A 27,068-nucleotide genomic window follows, 5' to 3' on the forward strand; every position below is an offset into this window, starting at 1 on the left:
ATGGAAAAATTACGCAGCAGGAGGTCATCATACACCAAATTATCTGATAATTACGAATACGTGGCTCCACAGCAAATTTGATAATGCGGTCAAGGCATACACCTAAAAAGATTTAGTATGATAAAGTTTTTAAAAATGAGGTGCAATCCAATCAATTACCTTCTAGAATAAAAAGCTAAGAAAAATCTAGACCAGTCCCTAAATATCTGAGTATCTAAAACGGACTTGAAACAATGAAAAAACGACTACCGAACTAAGCATTCACACCGATTCTATATGCTGTTACTGCTTCTAATCTCTTTCCTATTGACTAAAACTTAGTGAATTCTTTATATGCTGAACAATAAAGGGCTATTGGCATGTGACATAAACATAATTTTGTGCTATAAAGAAGTATTTAATTTGATATATAAAATTGACAATGGAAATGAGGAATGTGTCAAAGAGACTACAGTTCGACCATAGATCAGACAGCAGCCGAACCACCAATAGGTCTTCAATACAGAGAGACTCACGCTCCGGGACGGATGCGTCTTTCAGCTGGCCCTTAAACACATATCAGTGATAATGGACGTCAAACTTAACTCCGAATCATACACAAGAATCTAATATTAAAAATTATGAAAGACTTTCAGAGGCCAGAATTCCCTGACTTGGGACATGCGCAAAAATGCGACAGGTTTATCGTGTTTTTTTATATCTCAACCCTCCTCCAATACCTCGAACTAATGTAGAATAAACAAACGAGACTATATGGTAAGTGAATGAACAGATTTAGAACGTGTAACCCCGTAATGAAATTTTTTTATTCAGATGCAAGAATATCAATATATAAACTTAATATGGGTTATTTGTATACGTTTCTGTTAATCCGTTTTTTCCTCTTATTGTTGATGTGTGTCACTTGGTTTTAATTTGAAACCTAGATTTGTTTCCTCTCAGACGATTTATGACATTTGAACAGCAGTTTAATACTTATTGCCCTTATTTACATATATATATATATATATATATATATATATACGAGAGCCCAGGTGGTCGTGTGGTCTAGCGGGACGGCTGCAGTGCAAGCGATTTGGTGTCACGATATCACAGTAGCATGGGTTCGAATCCCGGCGTGGGAAGAACCAAAAATTTGCGAAAGCAAATTTACAGATCTAACATTGTTGGGTTGATGTTTAGACGAGTTGTATATATATATATTATGAATATAATTATTTTCTGTGACTGTATCTTACATTCATTTGTAGGATCCTTTACTATAGATAATTTAGCTGATCTGTAACAATAACATCTTCATGCCTTATATATCATGTACTGTAGTACGCCGCTAGATTAAAACTGACGTGGAAAGGTAACATATGGCCACCGAAAGCTCTTTTTTTGAGAGCCCAGGTGGTCGTGTGGTCTAGCGGGACGGCTGCAGTGCAGGCGATTTGGTGTCACGATATCATAGTAGCATGGGTTCGAATCCCTGCGAGGGAAGAACCAAAAATTTGCGAAAGCAAATTTACAGATCTAACATTGTTGGGTTGATGTTTAGACGAGTTGTATATATATATTATATACATATAACTTTACCATTCTAATGTTTTAGATAAGAAAATCCCACTTCATCAAGAGCAGCGTTCGATTATATTGTAAAGCATACATTCTCCAAACATGACAAATGAATTATAAGTGTAATGAAGACGTCGATTACTACAATGCAACTAAGGGGTCAATAAAATACATCCACAAAATAGCACTAAAATTAACATCATTTTTAGCTGAAAGTTTAAAACTTAGTTCAGTTTCAAAAAACGGAAAACAGTTAAAATAAGTTTAAATTGGGATGTAGACTTCTTAACAGATTAATGCCTTTTAAGGTGCAGTGGAGTATTAAAATTGTTTTAATATATGTAAAACACTCTAGTTAATTTGATCTATAGAACCACAACACAACAAACAAAAAAAGAAAGTAACTTATTAACAGTTTATGTCTGTACACTTTATCACTGCCATTGGTCGGGGATGTTTGTACTATTGGCCTGCGTGTTGATGATGATGGGTTTAATATTCTAGGGATGTCATTCAGCCAGAAATCTACACGGTCCTTAAAAATGTGTTGGTCAGTCGTTATGTTGATATCTAAATTGATGTAATGTTCAGTTGTTGTGTCATATTGTTCCCACTTTGGGAGGTTTACTCCATTGACATCTCTGAAAAAATAAGAATGTGTATTAACATAAATTACAAGAACTATTCGCAGGTCTGTAACTGAATTAAAGTCCGGACGCCTTACTCTTATCCAGGAGTTAACGTATCCGTATTGGCATCTGAAAATTCCTTAGATTTCAATATTTTCTAACTGACCATAAAACTACAAATTGGACATAGGCATAATTATGCTATCATAATTAAAACAAAATAACTTAATTTTTGGCACATGATGTTAAAAATGACGAATCTTTTTTAAAAGTATGAATTATTTGCTTTGATGAAATTTTCAATGATTCCAAATAGTTTTTCACATAATTTACTTTGGCCGCCACACCAAGATCTAGAAAGTATTTGTTTCTAGGGATCCAATATCATCAATAGAGCTCTTGGTAACGGGAAATGGTTTCTTAAAGGTTCGGAACAATAACGGTTATTCAACGTGTTTTCATTATCAACTTATAAATGTGTAGTATATTAACACTCATACCTCATCATTTGTACGTAAAGTCAAATATTTTGTATCTTAAAACATAAAAAAAAGAAATCCGGTCAATTTGATTAAAACACTGGTGACATATGAGACATAAGGAAATCAATAGATAATACTGTTCTAATACAAAAAAAACACCTTTAAATGCCTAGTACTGGTTTTGGTTGACCATACTGAAAATACGTGATCTTGATATCGCCAGTTTGATAACTTACAGATCTCTAACTATTGTATTCCAGTATAATTTACTTCTAGTGAAAACACATTCCTTGGTATAAAGGCAATAAACCAACCCCAAGAAATTATATTTATTATGAATAATGAATAAATTTGAGAAAATAAACAATTTGACTGAGAGAAAAAACAAATATCATCACCCTGTTCTTCAGTGCAATACTCACCCTGTCTTGGCAAAATTAGTCCAGTACTTTAACAGTTTCATAGAGAGCTCTCCATCTTGGTCTGTAGGAAGTGTTCCCGGGAAAAAGAAATAATATAGGTCAGTTGCATGCGCTGAACCATCAAACCACTCTGGATAAGGTATTGTAGACAGTGGTAAGAAGATATACTGAAATTGTTTTCCGTTGCCGTTACCTGTGTGAAGGCGCAGTGATTCCACTGTTGGGACCATAAACAATAGGTCTGAATATGCATTTAGAATATCTCTACTTAGGTCATCACGTGTTAATGCTGCGCCGTATTTATCACATATGGAAATGGCTATGTTCGTGTTATTATTGTACACTGCATTTGCAATATCAGGAACAAGAACTTCACAAAGAATCCGTTTTGGTATATGATCAGATACGTTAAATTGAAACAGATATTGACCCCCTTGGTATAGAAAAAAGTCCAACAAGAGCGAACCCTCTCCAGAATTTGTTCCAATGATGACATCCAGTGACTTAAAAAATGTAGAAGCTGATGAATTAAGTAACAATTGTTTTGGTTGAATTGGCAATAATTCGCCATCAATAATTGGGGCAAATTGACTTAGGATAAGACTAGAAGAAAATCGTTTTCCTTGCTGTGCTAATATAACGTTTGCATTTACGTATTTCATGCATTGCGTTAATTCCTCTGGATCTGATTTAGAACAATTCACATTGTTTGCTACCTGTGACGAAGCATATCGTGTTATTGATCCCAAGCTGACTTCTGAGATAGCGGTTCCACTCTGCATTATGGCTCTCTGGAATAGTCCTTGATTTTGTGGCATTACAGATAATAAACCCACACTAAATGCACCAGCTGATTCTCCGAATATTGTGATAGATTGACTGTTTCCACCGTACGAGGCTATATTATCTTTTACCCACTGTATCGCCAAAATCTGGTCCCATAATCCATAATTTCCTTTACTATTGCCGGTTGCAAAGAAACCAAAAATATGTAAACGGTATTGAATAGTAACAACTATAACATCGCCAGCAACAGCTAGATATGCTGCGTCATATAACTGGGCTTGCCCAGAATAATAACCACCGCCGTGAATCCAAACCATAACAGATTTGTTACTTTCGGTCGAAACGTGATGTGGAATATATATGTTTAGAAAAAGACAATCTTCGGAGATATTTGTATTTTGCAGAATGGATTCCATTCCGGTCAAGTCTTGATAACATGACGGACCAAAGTGTCTAGCATCTAAGGTTTTATCCCATGATCCATACGGCTGTGGTTTCTCGAAACGTAAATTATCGACAGGTGCTTTAGCAAACGGTATGTTCTTGAATTCATAAACATCCTCACTCGATAACTTCCGACGTAAACCGAGAAGTCCACCAAGTGGTGTACTAATTGTTACTTCTTGTAAATCTTGAGAGAAAACTGGCAATAATACACATAGTAGAACTGTTAACTTTACTGAAATCATCATGGTCTCTTCTGTAAGATAATATTTAATACAGATTTTTTTAATTTAGCAAAACATGTATACTTATATTTCTCAATGTGATATGTATACTTTCTACGTATTGGTATTTCCTTCTATCATTGATAGACCGAAATTCATATACCGGTTACTTTTTTAAATCGTTCAAGTATTTCATCCGTTTGTTGTTGAACCCAAATTTTCCAGTGGCAGACCAAAAGTTCCCGACCTTCATCCCCGGATGGACCTTTATTACAAGACCAACAGATTTATGATATTGATAATTTGTTCTCGTCCTGAATGCAAATAAAGGTTTTACCATTGAAAGTAAAGCAAGCATTAATAACTCATCATATTATTTTCAAACCACTAAGTTAAATGTTAGAGTCAAAAATACTACAAATAGACTAAAGTTGATAGAAATGTGTTTTTCAAAAATTCAACAATAGACAGATCTTTTTGAGATTTGGTTTGCAAGAAAAATAAATATGATCTTCACGTATTTTTCATTACTGGTTTCATCCTTAATAATCATGAATTAAAAGTTACTGGACGTTAAGCAAGCAACAATCTATTACTCATTGTTTAATTTTTTTATTTTTTTTTTATTTTTAAGATATTGTATTAATATCCTATGCTACTCTCTTTTAAGTTCGTAAAATATTCTTTATCTATTTAACCAATAATAGGTCATGATAAATACATGTTTAGTCAAGCATACTTTTTTGTAATTAATAAGTATGTACAACAATAACAATGCACGCTATTTACTTCTAACACAGATTGGTAATGTTTAATTCCTTCTTAACATTTTGCTAAGGAGAGTAGTAGAGCTTAAAACATTTTTTACATTCAATTATTAACTTATTGATACTTAACGGTAAACAAAAACAAGCATTGTCGAAACATCACATACATGTGATTGTAAGATCATATACAGGTTACAAAACGAAACAAAAAGTAGTATAACAATTAAAATTGAGAATGGAAATGGGGAATGTATTAAAGAATGAATTCTTATCTGATAGGAACTTCTTCAAATCAAATGTGGTATAAGTGACAACTAGACACCTCTTCGTCCCAGTCACAATTTATAAAAGTAACCAAATATCGATCAGAGTATGGTCTTCATCTCGGAGTAAGGGCTCACACAAAATAGCAAACTATAAAGGGCCTCAAAAATGACTTTTCTAAAAAAAATCAAACGGGAAAAAAACAGACGGTATAATTTAAATTTTAAAAAAAAAGAGAAACACTTATGAACCACATCTTCAAGCGACAACTGTTAAATTTCAGATACCAGACTTCGGATAAGTGCAAACAAATGCATCTGGTTTAAACATTTAAAAAAGGTGCGATTAGATAACGGCAAAAGTAGTATACAGCTGTGAAGAATGACTAAGTATTATTGCGGCAGTAGGACAGCTTCACTTTGTAAATCAAGAATATTTTTACTTTTAGTAAGAATTAATAAAATCCATGGAAAAATAGAAAAAAACCTCTGATTTAATTATTTTGCAATGAAGTGATAATATCATACCAACTTACCTGCTGGGTATTTATACGGGTTATGTTACTAAATTTAAAACATGTTTACATTTAAATCAATCAACTAAAACGAAAAGGACACCATCCACACTCAAAAGCACAGTAATTTACTAAAATGGAATTTTAACAATGTTTACACACATTTTGGCAAACATAGTTTAGATCACAGCGTTTACAGTCAATTTAGCTCTTAAATCATAATGGTATAACCAGTATCTATACATTTAAAAATAGACATTAAATTAATTGAGGCTATGAAGAATAACTCAGTTAGTTATGGCTAAAACATTTGAAGTTGGATCTTCACAGAAAATAGGACATACTTTTATATCTTTATATTATGAAGTATCATCGTAAAACATATATAAAAAAGTGTTTCTTGTGTAGAATATGTTTTGTTTTATTAAGTTTTGAAATAAAATTTCGTCTACTTATGGTTAAAACCTATTTCGATCTCTAGAGCCGATTAACCATATTACCTTGTGTTTACATGATTATGTAACTAGAAGAAGACTATATCTCTCTCTGTGTGTACGGGGTGGTGTATTTATCCAATTATTTATTACATTAGCCATTCCTTTTTTAGTCAACTATGTAGTTCAGGAACAAATTAAAAAAAACTAAAACCTGAAACCAAGTATGCCTCATGTTTAAAACAAATTTACAAAAATATATAAAAACAACAAATACTAGAAGTTCTTAAATATTTTATTTTAAAGGTAAGCTTTGAAGAACCAATGGCAGTTGATCTAATGTTTCTGTAACACATTTACCTTATTGTCATTACAAGTGAAATAAATAAGAATGTGTAAGTATTTTTCCAAAACAACTTTGAAAATAGTTTGAAAACTTTATCACTGAGAGAGTTATTTCTCTTTTGTACTTGTTTCACCATTGACGAGATTCTAGATATTTTTTTCGTAAGCTTTTTTTACAATCCTGGAACCCTTGATAACTATTTTCAGCAGTTCAATTTATTCCAATGAATTGCTATTTAACACATTCATATTAATATAAGTTCTCTATTTATCATGTTTATGGTTGATATTTTATTAAGCACTGGTAATATCCACATTTACTTTCAGATATACACTCTTTTAATTTATAGGCACAGAAATAATATGAAACTATTATCTTATATTTTATAAAGCAATTTCAAGGGATTTCAGTGGAAGCTTCATCAATGTTGAATAAATGATTATACGTTTAACACAGAATTTTTTGTCCAACAGGGAATATTCATTTTAGAAAATTCAAAAGACAAAGATATGTGTTTTTGTAAACAATAGCTTACATCAACATCATTTCAACTCTGTAGGATAAATGCCTCAATAGAAAGAATGCAACAGCTCCTTATTCTTAAAGAGATGGGATTCTCTGACTATAAATATATTGTAAATAGCGGAGTATTCATGCAATCAGTCGTCTAAGTCTGGATGTATTCCTCTGCGATTGGGCTTCTACATTATGTAGACAGTGGTATTGCTAATTGACTTAATTTAATAATTGTGAATAAGCTTCAGATTATGCATCATTCAATATTTGAAAATTAACTATCATTTTTAGTTTTGTAAGCGATTTAGGGCATGAAATATCGTGTAGAAATAGGAAACGAGAAACACCTTTGATCCACACCAACAAAAAAAACTGAACATCAGGCTCGTGATTAAGGACAGGTACATACAAATGTAGCTGTTTTAAACGTTATGAGAGGTACCAACCTTTATTCTTTCCTGAAACAATAGTGTAACATCACAACATGGAAAGACACATTCTAAAATTTCTTAACTCAATCAACAAACATGTTAACAAAACAAGTGAACATACAATCAATACATTTAATCTATGGCACATTGTAATTACACAATTAATGAAATAAGGAGTAGGATGTTAAACCATATCAGAGAGACAACCATATCCTTGGACAAAATGCCGCCAAATAACATAACGTACACAGGTAAATACAAAAATTTGAAGTAAGATATAGGTTGCATTTCTTTCTAACCAAAATTTTGTAAACTTTGTGTGGTGTTTGTTGTTGTTTTCTAAACGCTACGATAAAAGAAACAAATACAACGTTTTATAAGTCTTTACTGACCTGTTTTAACTTTCAATTATGCATGCCATGTTGTTGGTAAACAGATTTTTTACAAACGTAGAAAAAAAATATATCGTTTAATCAAGTTCAATTTAGAAACGAATGTAGCGTTTGCACTTAACAACGACGAACGACTAACTGTAAACGCATCTTTCGCGAATGCATAGTTTGTCAAAGTTTGTATAAACTTTGCTAACATCTGTTACAAAAAAAAAGATCAAAACATGTGCGTGCATAGTTGTTTGCATCGTTTGTGTTAGAAAGAAATGCACTCAAAGTCATGGAGTACGAAACTAGTTTTTTGTTGGGATAGAAAGAGATCAGAAATGGAATTTCGTATCAATAGATTTCAGACGATGTGGTATTTAAATACTAATTCTTAACATTGGTAGACCTATAAACGATGTTAATAACACATAATTTTAAATACTGGTTTTCAAAAAACCAGTGTCACCTGTATATACAGTTTTTAAACTTTTGCACTTCACCTCACTATGTAAATATCTTTCTACATATTTTTTTTAAAGCGTTAAACCTTATTATCCCAAGTTGGGAGTGTTCTTATGTATAACGGAGGAAAATACCTGTACAAAACAGAAAAGTGAATATTTATAGTTGTTCCAGTAAATAAACATATTATAGATACCAGGACTAAATTGAGTCTATACGCTAGACGCGCGTTTCGTCTACAAAAGACTCATCAGTGACGCTCAAATCCAAAAAATTTAAAAGGCCAAATAAAGTACGAAGTTGAAGAGCATTGAGGACCAAAATTCCTAAAGGTTTTGCCAAATACATCTAAGGTAATCTATGACTGAGGAAGAAAAGCCTTAGTATTTCAAAAAAATCAGACCATATGAGTATTTGGACCGTACTCATACGGTCCAGACCGTTAATGTATTCTCGTACGGTCCGACCATACACGTACGGTCGGACCTTATGATTATACGCGTATGGCCCAGTACGAGCTGACCAGACATGTTATTGGATCATATGGGTTAAATTAAAATAAACATTTATCATCATCTTTATTTTTAATTTTACAAATTATTACTATTGCAATAACTAGTACTAAGATGGATAAAAATGAACAAACGAACAATTGAAATTAAATATTTGTTTAATTGTTTATCTAAATCCTATTTTGGTACTCTCGCCCAAGGTGACACTTGCTACCACAAGTAACGTTATATTTTTTACGTTTACATTTTTGCTGTTTATGCATGTTCCTTTTCATTTGCATTTTTTTGTAAAGTTGCTAAATTTTCTAAAACAATTGTCCTTCCACATTATGTTTACTTATGATGTCTTCGATTTCAGTTATCATAGTTCAATTAATGTATTACTGATCGACATGCTAAATACAAGAGATTTAATTAGCGAGAATTTTTGAAATATTTAAAATATAAATTTTTATTTCAATTACCATTGAACTTTTTTATATCAATTTGAGGGTTAAGTTAAGTTGATCTGTTATATGCAGTTGTATCTAATAAACTTGACCGACTTCCTAATTTCAGACAAACCGTACGCGTCCAGTTCGACCGTATGAGTATTTTGAAAAAGTACGCATACGGTCTATACCGGTCGCGTACGGTACAAATACTCAACTCATACTCATACGGTCTAGAACAAAGTCATACCAAACACTAAGTTAAAAAAACAGAGACGCCTACAAATAAAACATGATAGTCTTGAAGTATAGATTCTGGGTGCCGATGTTATTTATCATCTTAATTACGTGTTATAACATTCATTTTATTTATTTTTTACCTTTACTGTTTAATCTATGCATTATATATATAGCTATAAAAATATGTGGTATGAGTGCAAATGATACTATTCTCCATCCAAGTCACAACTTATCAAAGTAAACCATTATAGGTCAATGTACGGACTTCAACACGGAGCATTTGCTCACACCGAACGGCAAGCTATAAAGTGTCCTAATTACTAGTCTAATCTAAATTTAAAAAAAAGAGAAACGAGAAACACATATCAACAAACGACCACTACTGAACATCAGTTTCCTGACTCAAGACAGGTGTAAACAATTGCAGCGGAATCATACGTTTTAATGGTATCAAACCTTTTCCTTACCTTTATCCTTGTCCGTTTTCGAGTATATACTTGCACAAGGAATGCATTGCGTATTTGGATAAGACATTGTACAGCTTTAAAGCTATGATGTTTCCACTGTACTGACTCTTTGTACAAATATTGAAGGTGTTCACATGGTCAGGGTTTTTGATTTTTATCAATGTTTGAACATATTTTGTATATAGTTGCATACGAGGTGAAAAGAGTTTCCGGATACCTCATCCTACAGTGAATCAAAGACGTATGTGTATAGATGCTCAACGTTATGTATATCAAAATACCATTTTGCTTCTGCGTGGGCATCATGTGTGTCCGCAGACATAATTATATCTCAAAAAAGTGCTTCAATGACTTTGTTATTATGCAGCTACTTCCAAGTAAAGTGCGGGGAATTACATTGTCGTTATCTAGGGTTATTAGTTTTCAACCTCTGCTGACAATGATGAGTCTATTCTTACAAGGAATATTTAATTATATTTTTGTATTTTTTTTAATTTTTTTTTTAAATTCCATATAAAAAAACTGATTAGATCATAGTTTTGAATAGTTTTAAAGTGACTTAATGCAGGAAAATACATAAAACAATGCTTAGTAGCTAGTTGATACATTCGTCTTTAAAAAAAATATATATATAAGTGGCATATAAGGATCGTAGTGAATAAATTTATTGGTTTTCAAAAGCTTTTAATCCTTGGTTTTGGTTGTAATGGTCTTTTAAATTGGCAGTGCGTCATCCCTATAATTATTTTGAATTTCACTATTGTAAAATTAAGCTATCGTAACTTGGAAGATAATTTTGACGAAGTGAAATCATGACCATTGATGAGGCTCACTGGACAGTTCAAGAAAACGAGTAAACAAGTGATGTATAAGAATTAAAACCTTAGTTAAGTATCACACAATGCAGTGATATGATTAAAAACAACTTACAAACTGGTGGTGTCCTCGGGTTGTGGTTCAAACTAAATAAAATTTAACCTAGATTTGATTTTATTTTATGGTACGAATTGAATAGGTTATTTAATAGATACGTGTATTTAAAACGCTTACGGCACAGTAAACGAACTTACGCAGACAATAGCACAGTACATTTAAATTGAAAATTCAATAATATCCACACAGGTAGTTCTCAATTATATATAAGGTCAAATAACAGACCATGACTTGTGTAACATATTTCTGTTAGATTTTGTTTAGAGCTTGAAGATGTTGACGTCTAGAAGAGCTCTTTTCACATTCGATCTTTCTTTCAAATTAACGAAAGGTATGAACAAACTTTAAGAGAACATGATTTTTATTCCCACCGAGAGATTTTTTTTCTCAATCGGTATTTTTTAAGCTACGCATTTAACATCTTAAAATAAAAGAAAATACTTAAAGATACACTTATGTTAATCACGATTTCACACATTTGCAATATAATTTATTCAATTATGCCTTTTCAAAATGTTTAAATCATTTATATTTAAATGGAATTCTTGCAATTTGATACTCTTAATCCGAAACAAATTTCCCCGTTATTTTTTAATTTATCGATTGTATGATATGACATTGACAAATTGGCATGGTGCATCATCGATATTTTCGGTTCAAAAATTACAATAAACGGAAAAAATATCGGGCAAAATAGAGGCACAAATATCAGGCCATTATAAAAGCCAAAATAAATCTTGGGTATTCAGGTACACAATCAACACACACACAGTTATGTCTAAGTGCATTCAATTATTTTAAATTTTAAGTGCCAGTCTATGTAAGAATCAGGCAATTTAGGTAAAAATCAAAACATGATCAGAAAAAACCCACCGAGCTAATCATGCTATTTAATGCTAACCATCATCCTGAGTTAAAAATAATTGGTCTTTCGTTTGTGTTTGTCTGGTAATATCAAATAACTTAGTTAGAAAATTGGTTAGAATGACAGCAAATTACAGAGTTATCTCCTCTTATTGGTTAATTTCTAGTGCATTTCAACCAAATTGTATCTTCTATTACCAGAATAGAAAACGGAAATGAATGTTATTTTTGTGCATAACTACATTTTATGAACTGAAATCTATGTCAAATTGGGTGGGGTTTTTGGTCATGTTTTCACCACTGCCTGATACTTAGGCAGACTGGCACTTAAAAATCGCACCAACTTTATTTTAAGTTTGTTTTTACAATGAAGTGCACTACTAGTGAGACAAATTACATCAAAATTATTAAAACTTCTACCAGCTCTAACTCAAAATATTGGGGTCCAAAATTCAGTTTTACAGCTTGTGAAGTAATAAAAATTTGACCTTTTTGAAGTGGACCAAACCACTTCTTAACATAAAGATTCAGCACCTAAATTTTTTATCATGTAATTTCACCACCTTCTTACATGCATTAACTATCAAGAAATAAATTGGGAAAGGGTTTCCAAAAAAAATGCAATTGATACACTGTTTACACTAGGGACAATATTCATAAACAACGCAAACCAAAGGCCGATTTGTCCTTGGACGAAATGTTAGTGGCATAAACAAAACAATGATTTAAAATCGTGTTTTGGTGTTTAATAAGTAACCTTTTTTGACATTCTTTGGATCAAGTCTAAATTTTCAGAATCTTTAATCAACATCACCGTTTCAATATGGATTCTTGTTATGATATTCAAAAGGGACAACCAAAATCTAAATCCAAATCTTCGTATCTATGAAAAAATTTAGTAAAAGCTAAAAGTAACGTGTGCTGACTTCAGTGATACACACATTATGTTGATCAGTATCCACAACATCACAGACACAGCAACTTAGAATATAAGAACCAAACGACCATGCCTAAGGAACATTACCGTCCAAATAGGGAAGATAAACAATAGGGAACAAACAATCGTCATAACATTGAGACGATTCATTGCTATATTTTACAATAAATTGTGTTTCATAAAAAGAAAGAAACGCATCTCCTTTTCAAAGGGTACAATTCGTCTACAAAAAGTAGTGTCGGTCGCCAACAAACAGGTTTATTATAAAGTGATTACACACATGTCTCACAATTTTGAATGACATTTCGTGTAATGTCAATACATTATAATTTTTGTTATAAATAAAAATCTGAAAAATATGCTTATTGTTGAATAAAATCAAACAAAAAAAATTATATTCAAAAAGAAAACAAATAAACAAATGACTTGAAAAACACAATGTTGCAATGTAACTTATAAGAAAAATAGCTATTTTTTTCCCGAATTTGTAAACCACAGATACGGAATTCTAGAAAACACCTGATATAGTTAATGTTCACAAATGCTTACTGTCAATGTTAACATCAACACAGTGGTAATGATTTTTCCGCGTGGGGCCTTGTTACCGACTGCTTCTGTCGTGTTTATTTGTATTTCTGTCTGCAACATTGCAGGAATTTCTTTTAACCAGAAATTAACACGGTCTTCGTAGAGATACTGACCACTTGTGATTTCAACATCCAAGTTAATTTAATACTCATTCAGTATGTCGTATTCTTTCCACTGCGGTAGTCCTTCTTCGTTCACATCACTGGAAACAAAAATTAAATACGAACTAAAAGATTTGATTATATTTATGTTTGTTTGCGTTATTTACTTGTTGATTATCCAACGCGTAAAAAAAATACAATAAAGATATAATATAATTAGTATCGTTAACATTAATGCAGCCTAATTTAAATTTCACTTATACATGTAATTGCCACTGAAAAGAAAGCTCAAAAGAAAGCTAATTCCTATCAAAAAGCAGAAATATATCGAATGTAAGCATTCTGTTAAATTTGGCGGCTTATTCCTGTATCATTTGATTAATGTTTTCTGGTATTGCTTATGGATTGAAAAAAACTTTTAGCCATATTTTAACGAAACAAAATACAATTAGAACAACGATATCGGAAACGAATTCATCCTTCGAAATGTAACCAAGCGCAAGTCTTGACGTGCCTCTAACATGACAGGATGTGTAACAAATTCTTCTGAAGTATCTTAATTGTACACATAGATCACATATATTTACACTTACCCAGTTTTAGCAAAATTTGTCCAATATTTCATCAATCTTGTTTTTAAGTCTTCGTCCTGACCAGTTAAAGGAATTGCTACATTAGGAAATTGATACAATATTTCCGCAGAATGTATAGCGCCATCGAACCATGACGGTAAATGGAATAATAACTTGAAATACGGATGTAGTCGGGAGAATATATACTGATAATGGCGGCCTTTGCCACTGCTGATCTCTGAATGCAGACGTAAAGATCTGGCAGTCGGAACGTTAAAAATAAAGTCAGAAAATGCAAAGAGAATGGATTTACTTAGTTCGATCTCGTTGGACGGTTCACCGTATTTGTCACAGATAGTTTTGGTAACTTTTGAATTGTTTCCATACGTCATAGCTGACATTGCAGGAGCTAACACATTCACATTACAAAGGAAATGTCGAGGTATATGGTCATTAACATCAAAATGGAAGATATCTTGAAGATCAGATTGAAAAGCCTTTAACAGTATGGATTCTTCCCCAGATACAGTACCTATTACAACATCTAATGAACGGTAGAATATGGACACTTCTGACTCTGTGTTTGCAAGAAGTTCAATCGGATCATTTGTCAGTAATTCACCGTCGAGGATTGGGGTTAACGGAATTATAAAAGGTAGTTCACCAACTTGTGCTGTTTTTACGGCGCTGTATGCTTCTATCAAAACCTCAGCCGGTAATTTTCTCAAACAGTCAATTGACATGTTTGTTTCTGTCGTAGGGTATCTTAAATATTCTAGGATATTCACTGATGTAGATTCTGTATATGGTCCATGTAGAGAAAATGACATCGATGTACCACTTTGAATTATTGCTTTCTGAAATAGTCCTGTATTCGAAGGGATGAGCGTCAAAAGACCTACACTGAAACTACCTGCATCTTCTCCAAAAAATGTGACTGATTGCCTGTCCTTCCAAATGAATCAATTTTTTCGTTGACCCATCGAATAGCCAATATTTGATCCCATAGTCCGTAATAACCTTTTATATCCCCAGTTGAAAAGAAACCAAAAACATTCAATCTGTATTGAATAGTCACCATAATGACATTTCCAGTAATAGCCAGTTGTGATCCATCAAAAGTTGACATCTGACCACTTTGATAAGCTCCAAAATGGATCCAAGTCATAACAGATTTCGTATGATTTGTAGAAACATCAAATGGAACATAAATATCAAGAAATAGACATCTTGCAACAAAGGATCTAATATTTGAAAACAAGATGGGGCACTTGCTCTGCCATCTAATGTATTGTCCCAAGGTCCATAAGGTTCTGGTTTCACAAACCTCAAATTGCCAATAGAAGCTTTAGCATACGGGATTTTTCGGAATATGTATACATAATTATTGAGTGCTAGTGTTTTTAATCCAATAACACTACCAAGTTTGGTGTTGATTGTTACATTTTGACCATAGACAACCACTGTTTTTATCGCGAGAAGTGTCAATATGCTTAGGTGAAATGCCATTGTGTTCCTGTAATTAAAATGGAAAGCCTATAAACAAATTTTATTAAACAAATTTTGTGAAATCATCAGACTCGTTTGATAATGAAATGGATTGGGGACCAGATTGGTGTCATTAATTCTTTTAAGAAAAACAAGACCCCACAGATAATTTAAGATCTGTATTACATGGAAGTCTGCTAATGCCATATTTGAAAAAATAACGTGAGCATAGTCTGACGGACTGACAGATAGGCAGATTCCATTACACACCCGCACTATCAAATAAACGATATTGTCTATCATACTATAAATACAATTATGCAAAGAGAAAACAAATTCCACATAAATTGTTGGCAGACGATGTGTGGCCACATAAGCTAAAATAATTCAGATAGAAACAACTTATTTAATTAAGTCCTGATACAAAAAAGTCATGTGGATAATTCAAAGTCCTATTTTGTCATGTTTCTAACAAAATTAACGTTTATTCGGTTTGTTCTAAATGTCAAATGTGTATTACTTTATGATTGGAGGGCTGAATATTCCCGCTGTATTGAATACCATTTTGTAGTCTTATGCTGTTTTTAGCTCTTTGGTTGGGTTGTCGTCTCAGTTCCTAGTTTATTTAACACAAGATTGTTATCTGCAAAAGACAAAAAAAATACTAGGCGCTTTCATAATAAATACACCTTTGAAAGCAAAGAGAACAGTGGAAGCCATCTTAAAGTCATCCTGGTCCATCACTTTCCTCATAAAAAGTTTGCACTAAAACAGGAATGTGGCCGTTGTTTTCCCTTCGTTTCGTTGGCGTTCATTTGATGTTGTCAGTTTCTATGAACTATTTCCTTTTTGAGTTTGAGTTTTTGTTACTACGCTTTGACCCATTGACTTTAACGCTTTGACCGAGATCAACCTTTAAAAAATTTATTCAAAAACTGTACGGACAAATGAGAAGCTTGGCGTAGTATAGGTTAAAGTTTAATTAGAATTATCTTGAGTATCTGAGCAGAAAGATGATGAACCAGGGTATGTCAAAGAACGTCTTTTAATTATGAAGTGAAAGGACATCATTCTTGTGGAAGTATATTCTGGTTTTCGAATTATATTTTAAACGCATAACTCATTTATTTTGCAGTAAAATGAAATGTGACTATCAAAATAATACGATATTGTTAAGGACTTTGTCAGCAGGGACACCAACATTGTAAATATGTGTTATTTGTCAGTAAAAGTAACTAGACTGTATATGCTAATTTATGTGTAATATTTTCAAATCACTGACTTTTAACTTGATGCCGACTGATTTTCATATGTAAATCTGACTAAGTTCTGAAGTATTGAAAAAGATGCATGCTAGTTTTTTATTGCAGTTTAAACAAATGAAAACTTAGCCTCACTATATGTATAATAGACTACAACATTATAACATTATTATGACGTTAAATATAGACGATTGATGAATTATTTGAAAATGCCTGTTCTTCAATTATTTTTTTCAATTTATTATTGATACCTGAAAGTCGTTAACAGGGTTGCTGTTCATTATTGATTGTCTCTTATGTATCGTTTCTTTTTATGCAAAGGCAACAATAAAAACATCAGAGACCGTTAGTCAACCAAACACCACAGTTAAAACGGGTGAACTCATGAGTTCATAAACACTTGTCAGTTTCTACTGAACTAGTGAGATCCCCAATAAAACATGTGCATTAATCGAATCGTAAATGATGTAATCGCTATTTCATAATTGTTTTAAATGATATAGATCATTTTTTTTTTTTTTTTTGTATTTTATTTCATGCTAGACCTATATAAAAGTTGGTTTTACTATCTCGAGTACCCCTAACAACGATATTATGATATATTTTTTGTTCATAAAGCCAATTTTGAAATTATATTTATATCAAACTAAAATGTTTGCATAAAGATGCACTATTGCTTATTGCCAAATCATTAATACCATCGCAAAAAGAACCATTTGACTCGAAACTCTTCATACATTTGGCGCATCTAAAGTGGTATTAAATGTCTCCATTACTCATTTATAATGCAGGGACAGTACAGGAAAGTATTTTTATTTGTGTTTGAAATTAGAAGGCAACAGTATTACAATGATGTTCAAATTTCATAAAAATCGATACATGTAACGGAGACAAAAAAAATATTTGGTTTAATTTGGTTTAGCGATTATAATTCAACTATGCATTTGATTTCAAGTTCACATACTGTTATCTGTAATTCCATATTAGGGATTTTTTTCAATATGTTAACCCTCTCTAATATATACAGTCCATCAAGCCAAAAAAAAAATTATTGTCACATTTAATTATTATCTGTTCGGAATACTCACCCACTATGTGTCAATACTAATATAACGGAACTTTGAATGACTCTCATACAAGTAGGAGGTTTGGCTAGTTTTAAAACCAGGTTAAACCTATCATTTCTGTTTGGCTAATGACAGTAACTCAGGGGAGACAAAACCTTCCAAAGAGACATTACTTCTAAGTCGGAAATAAACTGAAAACGTCGTGGCTAAAAACCAAAGATAAACCGAAAAACAATACACAAAACACAACATGCAAAATTAAAATCTGTGTTACACAAATCCAACAAAACATGTAAGGTAATATGATCTCAGTTGTTGTTAACAAAGTTGTTTAATAAGGAGTAGTATACCGATGTTCAAATGTACCTATAGTTGTTAATTTCTGAGTTATTTTGGTTTGTTATGGAGAGTTGTCTCATTGGCAATTATACCACATCTGGTTTTTTTTTTATTATTTAAGAATATGACAGTCGTTTTAACTTTATCGGTTGGTAAATAATTTTGATTTTGTCAACCTTATGGACTCTCCCTTTTTTTATTTTAACTTTGAGATCGTTTTTTTTTTTTTTGTTATTTTGTATTATAAAAAGTAAAATTACAAAAAAAAACTAATCCCTAAGAAAAATTCAAAACGGAAAGTCTCTTATCAAATGGTAAAATCAAAAGCTGAAATACATAAAAAAAAAATGGATAGCAACTGTCATGTGATCTTCTAGTTATTAATGTCTGTGTCATTTTGGTCTCTTGTGGACAGTTGTCTCCGGCAATCATACCACATCTGATTTGTTTAAATTGATAAAGGCATTTTCGTTTTGAAGAAAATGATAGACTAAAGCTGGTTTTATATCTAGCTAAACCTCTCACTTGTATGACAGTCGCATCAAACTCTCTAGTTAGTATCTTGTATATCTGATAATGAATATTAGAATCTGATTAATTTGAATATTTTGTATCTGTGTTTTTGCTACCTAATAATTGCCGCCAGGAAGTAAAAATATCTAGCTATTATATGAAGAGTGTATGAGGGTTTTTTTCACGAAATACTGAAAAATAGGGAAATATATCAATAACTTACCTTCCCTTCATATAGTTTCAAACCATGTATAACAAAGGGTATGAACAATATTTGCATATCTTAATTTTGTGAAAACATTGTTTCTGCATTCTAAACCATTAAAAATGTTATGTTCAAGTTATTCTATTTTTGCATGTAATGCATATCCATAGTAATGCATCTCAAGCATATTACTACTTCCAGTAATAGGAGAGCGATATTGTTCGAACTCATGTATTATTCAGAGGAATAAGAAAGGAAGTATCTTTTTTATATGTTTTGTTACTTGTCTGTATTCATTTTCGTTTTTCGTTATGTAGTTTTTTTAATGGTTGGGGAGGGATTGGGGTATCTACCAACAGACAGTCTAATACATGCAAAAAAGGTAAAACAAAAACACAAAACGGTTTACAAGATAAAACGAAAGACAGAACAGCGCTCATACTACAAAGATTATGAGAGGTATATACAGTAATACAGATAACAAAGCGCCACTTTTAGCTGTTGTATGATAATTCAAAATTATTTTTCTATGTTTAAAACCAATTATAAAACATTATATAAAACTGATAGACAAGTGGATGCATTGATTTTTATAAATGTACGTAATACATATTAAGACAATACCATATTAATTTGATATTTTCTTTGCACAGTAACGATACGTTACGTAGCTTGTTTTACCGTTTTTTGTGTATAATATGAAAGTTCAAAGGAACAAACTTCTCTCTCATCGAAATAATATTCTGAGTACTAGCTGACTAGTATTTGATCTGAACACTTTATTTCCTGTCGTACGCGAGGAAATATTTCAAGTCTTTGGTGTTGTCCAGCCTGAAATTGGACTTCACATATTCTTCTATTACACGTTATCAATGGGCACCGAGTTGGTTATTTAATAGATAATTATGTAGAACATTAAAAGCTCGAAATTGTCTGGACAAAAAATGAATGTTAACAAGCAGCTAAGGTATATTCAAATCGGGGAATATTCTAATAATTTCCAAAAATGTATATAAATATCATGACTTTTTTATTAAATATTATGAAAATATGGTTCCCATATTTCTTTTAAGTAGATATAGGAAGATTTTTTATGAGTGCCAATAAGACATCTCTCAATCCAAGTAACTATTTATAAAAAGTAAACCATTATAGGTCAAGCTACGACCTTCAACGTGGAGCGTTGGGTAACACCAAACATCAAACTATAAAGGCCCCAAAAGTTACTAGTGTAAATAATTCAAACGAGGGAACCAACGATCTAATCTGGGTAAAACATCTTTTTTTTCTTTTTTACAAACCGAGATATGCGAAGACACCCGATCTACCTAAACTTCTTTTACGGTATCAAACTCATATATCGAAATTTAACTGATAACGCCATGGCTGAAATAGAAAAAAACGACAAAAAATAGTGCACAACACAAAACTTAGCTTAACTAAAGACCCCACAACACGATCCCCACCAAAAACTAGGCGTGCTATCAGGTGCTCCGGAAGGTTAAGGGTTAAACTTCAATATTAATCCATTTATTTTTTATCATCGACAAGTTTGGTATGAGGGTATGACATGCCAAAAACGAATCGGCATTATAAATTTGGAAACAACACTGTTTGTCGAATGTTTTGTACGAGCTATAGTTCGTAAATAGCTTTTAAAAAAAAGAACAGGCGAGAACCTGGCATTGGATTTAAACTTCTTGTTCCATTTAATGGATGTTGTATTTTCACTAAATTATATATTTTGTTTACTTTGATGACTTCATCTGTTCTAATAAACTTCAAATAAGGGGTATCGTAGAAACAATTTAAGTCTTCATATTTTGACTCCCTTCTAGTAAATGAGGGTAGATAAAAACTACTAGTAGCTTGTTGTCAATATATTGAAATCATTTACGACGTTATTATCTATAATAAAACTTGTTGTAATTTTCCCTTCTATCAGACGAAAGCAAGTCTTGTCCTGTCAACCTCTGTTACCAACATACTATTTCCTATTCATTTTAGATCTCTATATAAAGGTCATCACTATTATATGATTCTTATAAGGTATTTTTTCTCAGGTACTGAGGACGACATTTTTTACAGTTTGTCGGTATTTTTATACATTAAATGTAATTTGTATTGACCAACTCTAAAGACATGCTTAAACATATAAACAGGGACTAGATACTAGTAGTTGTACGGGAATAGTATATCATAACCATACAGGTGATAACTACCTATTTATAAATTTCCCAAAAATACAATTCCTCTTGGTAAGGGTAGATATTTGGAAACATCTTAATCATACTGGATGTTATTTATTTCTTCATTCACTACAATGTTCAAGCAACGTGTTGTAAGAGTAGCTGCATCATAAACCTACCAGATATAATCTGGATCATGGATGTCGATAAACATTTTAACAATCAATACAGATGAACTTTAAATTCAATTATCTATATATCAAGCTTAACAGAAAGCAGACCTAATTGGATCGGCATGCCAACTGTTAGTGAATTCTGAAAGATAGCTGAAAATTCTCTCTCTTGAATGTTTTTGTTTCTACTTTTAAATACGGGTTGTCATGACTTTGTTTTGTTATTATCTTGCTGACTTCTTTTATTTATTTAATCCTCTATTATTGTATTATTTTTTTTAGAAAATAGGAAAACTGCAAACTGAAAATGAAGATCAATTTTTGCATTTAAAATATAGCATTGACGTTTTACATCAACAAATAGCAAGAATGAAAACAGCTTCATCAATGGAGCGGAGACAACGTAAGTAATTCAAAACACTAAGATACCAAGATAGGGACCTTATAGTTAACAATGTTATCAATTAAAAAATATTGATTTTTAATAGTCTGTGTTACTACTATTGCTGTCGAATACCAAAGCAACCATCCTTGTTGTCAATATTAGGAACTGGCATGATGTACATTGGTTCTCGATGGCCTTACTTTATTTTTACATTTTTTTATTCGATTGTCACTGATGAGTCTTTTGTGGACGAAAAACGCGGGTCTGGTGCAAATGCAAAATTTAATCCTGGTATCTATGATATGTTCATTTACACATGTTTCTGTATATCCAATCATTGTTCAACACTCCTGAAGTTTACCATAGGTATTTACCTTGTTTTCATATGTATTTCCAATATTTAATGAGTAATGCTATTTTTTCACTTGCGTTATTCATGTTTGGGGAAAAACATAAATGTTTCCATTGTTGTTCTACAATGATTAAAGCTCGTTCGTTTTGGTCTTTAACAATTATCATACTGTGTGTTCATATTTTAGATTTTCAAGAAACAAACACAGGCAATCGTCATTTCAGCCATGATAGTTTTGGAATGCACAAAGAAGTTCTGCAAGAATGCCTAGAACAAATGGTTAAAGATATTGACCTTGAGAATACGGATCTATTAGATGATCTTCAAACTGCTGAATGTTTAACGAGTGACGAAGCTGTCGAAATTATACGTAAACCATCTAGACGAGATCAAGTCCGCAAACTTGTATTACATTTAGGAAGGAAAAGTAGTGAACGATTTTCCGTATTTTTAGAAAATATTCAGAAGACATCGAATTATCCACATCTAGCTGAAAATTTGATGCAGTCATACAACCGAAGGAAGAATCGGGTTACTAATTTATCTTCTGTTCCAAAATGTCTTGTCTGCGTTTTGAAGCAAGACGTGTTTGTAAAAGATGTTATAGACAAACTATACAGTAATGGTTTAGTATCTTTGGAAACATTTGAACTTGTTATAGATCAAGTTGAGAATGATAATAAGATGAATTGGGAAATAATATTAACACAGCTAAAACGGTCACGTGATCCTCGAAAGGCTAGACAGGTTTTGCAAGAAGCTTTATCAAAGAAATATGAACATATATCAGCACGAATAAATAAAACCCACTTTCCTGAAATTATGTGTCAATGCAGAAATATTAACAGGAAATTATTATTTATTCCAGCAAGTCTAAATTCTGACACCACTGGAAGTCTTGGTGACGTAAGCACAACATCCGACCGTAAACTTTTTACTAGTAGTACTCACCAGAACCAAACACGAGAGTCACTTAGTTCTGCAAAAAGTGACAATTCTACACATATCGACTATAGTAATATTCCAAGCACTGTAGCATGGGTTGAATCAATCCCAAATGATCAATTCATTGAGTTCAACAATGACATTTCCGATGTTGTGGATGAACTTGTAAATGAAAACCGGTCAATTTTATCTATTGACATGGATTCAGTTAGCAAAACGGGAAATTTAGATATTGAAGAAGACTTAGAAAGTAAAAGTACATCTGCTTTTAAAATTCTTGAAAGGGTAGGTGAATGTACATCCCAAGGAAAAGAAGACATATATTCAACTGTTACACCCTCATCGTATGCAAGTGTGGTGTCTAGAAAGTCGTGTACACCAGAACTTGCATTTACGTAAAAAGTCTTCTGGTGGTGTGTCCGATACTGGAAAGAAAAAGGGTCAATCAAAACCTCATGTATCGTCGAGTATAAACAAAAACACATCAATAGGCAGAGCAGCAGAAAGTTTGAGTGAGATAGGTACAATTTATTTGTCAAAGACCGACAAACCAAAGTCTACAATTTTATCAACCAATCATCGTTCAAAAAAACCTATGTTCAGGAACAAAGATCTAGTCAAAGACCACGATTCTAATAAAATAATAAAAAGCACCAGCATGCCAAGTTCGAATCAGTCAGATCATTGTTCAATTCTACAAAACGTGTTTTTCGAAGAACAGAGAAAAATACATGGGGAGAGTTTAGTTGGAAATACTGGAAACATTTCAGATAATCGTTCCTCTACAGGTACAGTCAAACAAAGCGGAAATCAAAAGAAGACTAAATCCGAAGATACATCAAAGGAAAATGGTCTTCGGCAGACTACAGTGTGTTCTTCGGGGGACAGTAAAAAGAGTCATGGAAATAGAAAAAGAAGAAAAAAACGAAAATGATACTTCAACTGATCAACTAGTTACATATGAAAGAAGGCTCTTTACCTCCCACAGAATAATAGTACATCATAAGTGTTTAAGAATATTACCAACTACAACATTTACCTCAAATCTTATTGATACGTATATTGGTTTTTAATTGATTAAGTGATAATTTATTTAACATCGGTGGCAGCTTTTTTATCTCTTCGCAATGTAAATAAACAACATAAGATTTAAGAAATTGGTCAACTCAACTTAACAATGCAATTAAACAAAAGGAAGTAGTCGACCAGTAACCACTAATTCGGTGCTGGCATGATATGTGAAATACATATTCTGAAACTATAAAGAACTGTCATTATGTATATTTGAAAAAAACATACCAAAAAACTAACATACAGGGTTTTTTTTTTTAATGATTTTATTCACAAATATTTTGTATAGTTTTATAAAGATATTACTCCTAATAATGTACAACCTTTCTGCAACCGGTTTTAACATATCAAACAGATAGTTTTCGGTTGTTGAAGATTTAATTTAATTTGATCTCTAAATATTTTTCGACTTTTTCGTCAATTACCGTCCTCATAAACGAATGTCGAGTTATTGTCATTGTTTATTAGGATAGTCATTTCAACATAATCAACATCATCCTTCCTGCAATAAAAAAAAGAACTTAAATGGCAAATAGAAAAAAAACTCAGGTGAATTGTATAAATTGTATGAAATGTATCAATTTAATGTATATTTTTATGCATATAAAAATTACATATCCTTTTTAAAAAAACCGGTTTACAATTAATCTTTCAGCTGGCGATTATTCGTATTCTTACTGAGTCTCCAACAACCCTTATCGTAATATGCGTTCGAAATCATTGAAATATATACTGCCTTCTAAACACTAGTAAAATGATTCTATGATGGACATTTTAAAAGTGTTCTTGTAGAATTACTGAATTATCCAGGTCATTACACAACTGTAATAGTTGTTTTACTTCTTTTAATGTCGTGAGTGTTCTGTGAAGTAAATAAAGGCAACAGTAGTATACCGCTGTTCAAAACTCATAAATTCATGGTCAAAAACCACAAGGACATAACACTAACATGTAACACACACAGAAACGGACCGAGCATCAGACAAAATCAGGTAAATGATACATGAAATATTGACCTTTACTTTCTTTTAAATTCCGGTACCTTTGATAACTTTTATATGTTACATTTAGTTTCAAGGTGTGTAAAATGTAAGACAGAATTAAGATCTTTACCTCTTGAGCGGTACCCTACGAATTTTAAAAAAAATACAACATGAAAGAGGTACGAAAGATACCAAAGGGAATTTCAAACTCATAAATCTAAAACAAACTGACAATGTAATGGCTAAATATGAAAAAGACAAAAAGACAAACAAATTACACATGACACAACATAGAAAACTAAAGAATAAACAACACGAATCCCACCAAAAACTAGAATTAGACTATTAAAAAAACAAATGTCATTACAAGTTGGAGATTTAGCAAGTCAGATATATGGTAGTTGTTTTCAATTAGTTTCGTTGATTGATAGTGTTTGATTTTGTCAGTTTTTATTGATTTTCCTTTTTTGAAATTGCATTAGAGTCCATATGTGTGTTACTTTTCATTTTGATGTTGGATACAAATAAAATATACGTTTTGTGCGGTTTTTTATATGTATTTTATAGTTTCAACGAAAATTGCAGATATTCATTCCTTTATACAGTACAATATGTTCGAATTCATCGAATATTCAAAGATAAATTGCCTCGGGTCTCTTAAATCTTTGTCAAATTAAATTTTGGGATAAACCATTCGCTATGATATTTTTTTCTTATACAAATCAGGGCGTTGCTCTGTGACATATTTTGACTCATTCTCATGTTCTGCAAACCAGGATGAACACTATAATAGAAAGAAAGAAAAATATATAAATCGACTAGTAAATTACTAATCGTATATTGGTCGTGTAAATTACTGATTGGAAGTATAGTGACCGAGATAACCTTTCACATATTTCTTTACTACATATTTGATTGTTTTTATAGTGATTAAGACAATGTTGATTGCCGTACAAATGTACCTCTACTTGTGAAATTTTTACCTATTATTTCTGTTTCTTTTGTTCACACATTTTTGTCAATGTAATGGATTTTGATGCAACTGTCACACAAGTGAGAGGTTTAACTAGCTTCAAAACCAAGTTTAATCCACCATTTTTTACATTAGAAAATGTCTGTACCAAGTCATGAATATGACTGCTGTTATCCATTAGTTTGATGTGTTAGCTTTTGGTTTTGTCATTTGATAGGGGACTTTCCGTTTTCTGAATTTTCATCGGAAGTCAGTATTTTTGTGATTTTAAATGTTCTAAACAAAATTGAGGTTCTGTTCGGTTCGGTTATAAATCTCGCAACATCTGTCTGTGACCTTTGTTTGATCAAATTCAAATTCATGGTCAGGTAAGGAAGTAACTTTCAAAGGAAGTTTGAATAGCAACGGTAGTATCTGTACATTTACAGATATTGACCAATGACAATAACTTCTCAGAAAATTCGGGAAGAATACGTACTTACATATATTAAACCGGCACTAGAAAAATTATTTTCAAAAATATATAACCAACAATGATTTTGTTTTGTTTCCTTGTGTTGCAAATATACACGAAATTTGAAATATCAAGGATTTAAACAAAATAAAACTGTCATCGCAAATTAAGCTTTTCTATAATTTGATCGTTAAAAAAAATAACGCAAAACACATATATATTCAATTATAACCGTCAATCTATGGACCACACTGAATCATAACCTCTATTTTTAACTAACCGGTTAGAATTAATTGTTAAGTTATCATTTATTTGTACAATGGCAATCCTTATCGGTATTTGCATTCGACTGAAGCATCGAAA

General features: G+C 31.9%; 1 protein-coding gene and 1 long non-coding RNA gene across 2 annotated transcripts; one reads left to right on the plus strand and one right to left on the minus strand.

Annotated features, from left to right (window-relative positions):
* Nucleotides 1-1,612: 1,612 nt before the first annotated feature.
* On the minus strand, nucleotides 1,613-11,305 carry LOC143046176 (uncharacterized). Its single transcript, XR_012969080.1, has 3 exons — nucleotides 11,242-11,305; nucleotides 3,094-4,579; nucleotides 1,613-2,201 (listed from the first exon to the last, which is right to left on the minus strand). It is a non-coding gene; the product is annotated as an uncharacterized LOC143046176 (long non-coding RNA).
* A 10,511-nt stretch (nucleotides 11,306-21,816) lies between these two features.
* LOC143046177 (uncharacterized) lies at nucleotides 21,817-25,814 on the plus strand. Its single transcript, XM_076219220.1, has 2 exons — nucleotides 21,817-21,945; nucleotides 22,467-25,814. Exons 1-2 carry the CDS (start codon nucleotides 21,912-21,914, stop codon nucleotides 23,621-23,623), a joined length of 1,191 nt encoding a protein of 396 aa, XP_076075335.1. The 5' UTR covers nucleotides 21,817-21,911; the 3' UTR covers nucleotides 23,624-25,814.
* The last annotated feature ends 1,254 nt before the right edge of the window (nucleotides 25,815-27,068 follow it).

The sequence above is a fragment of the Mytilus galloprovincialis genome, chromosome 9 (assembly GCF_965363235.1).
Source record: "Mytilus galloprovincialis chromosome 9, xbMytGall1.hap1.1, whole genome shotgun sequence".
In the NCBI taxonomy this organism is placed as follows: Eukaryota; Metazoa; Mollusca; class Bivalvia; order Mytilida; family Mytilidae; genus Mytilus; species Mytilus galloprovincialis.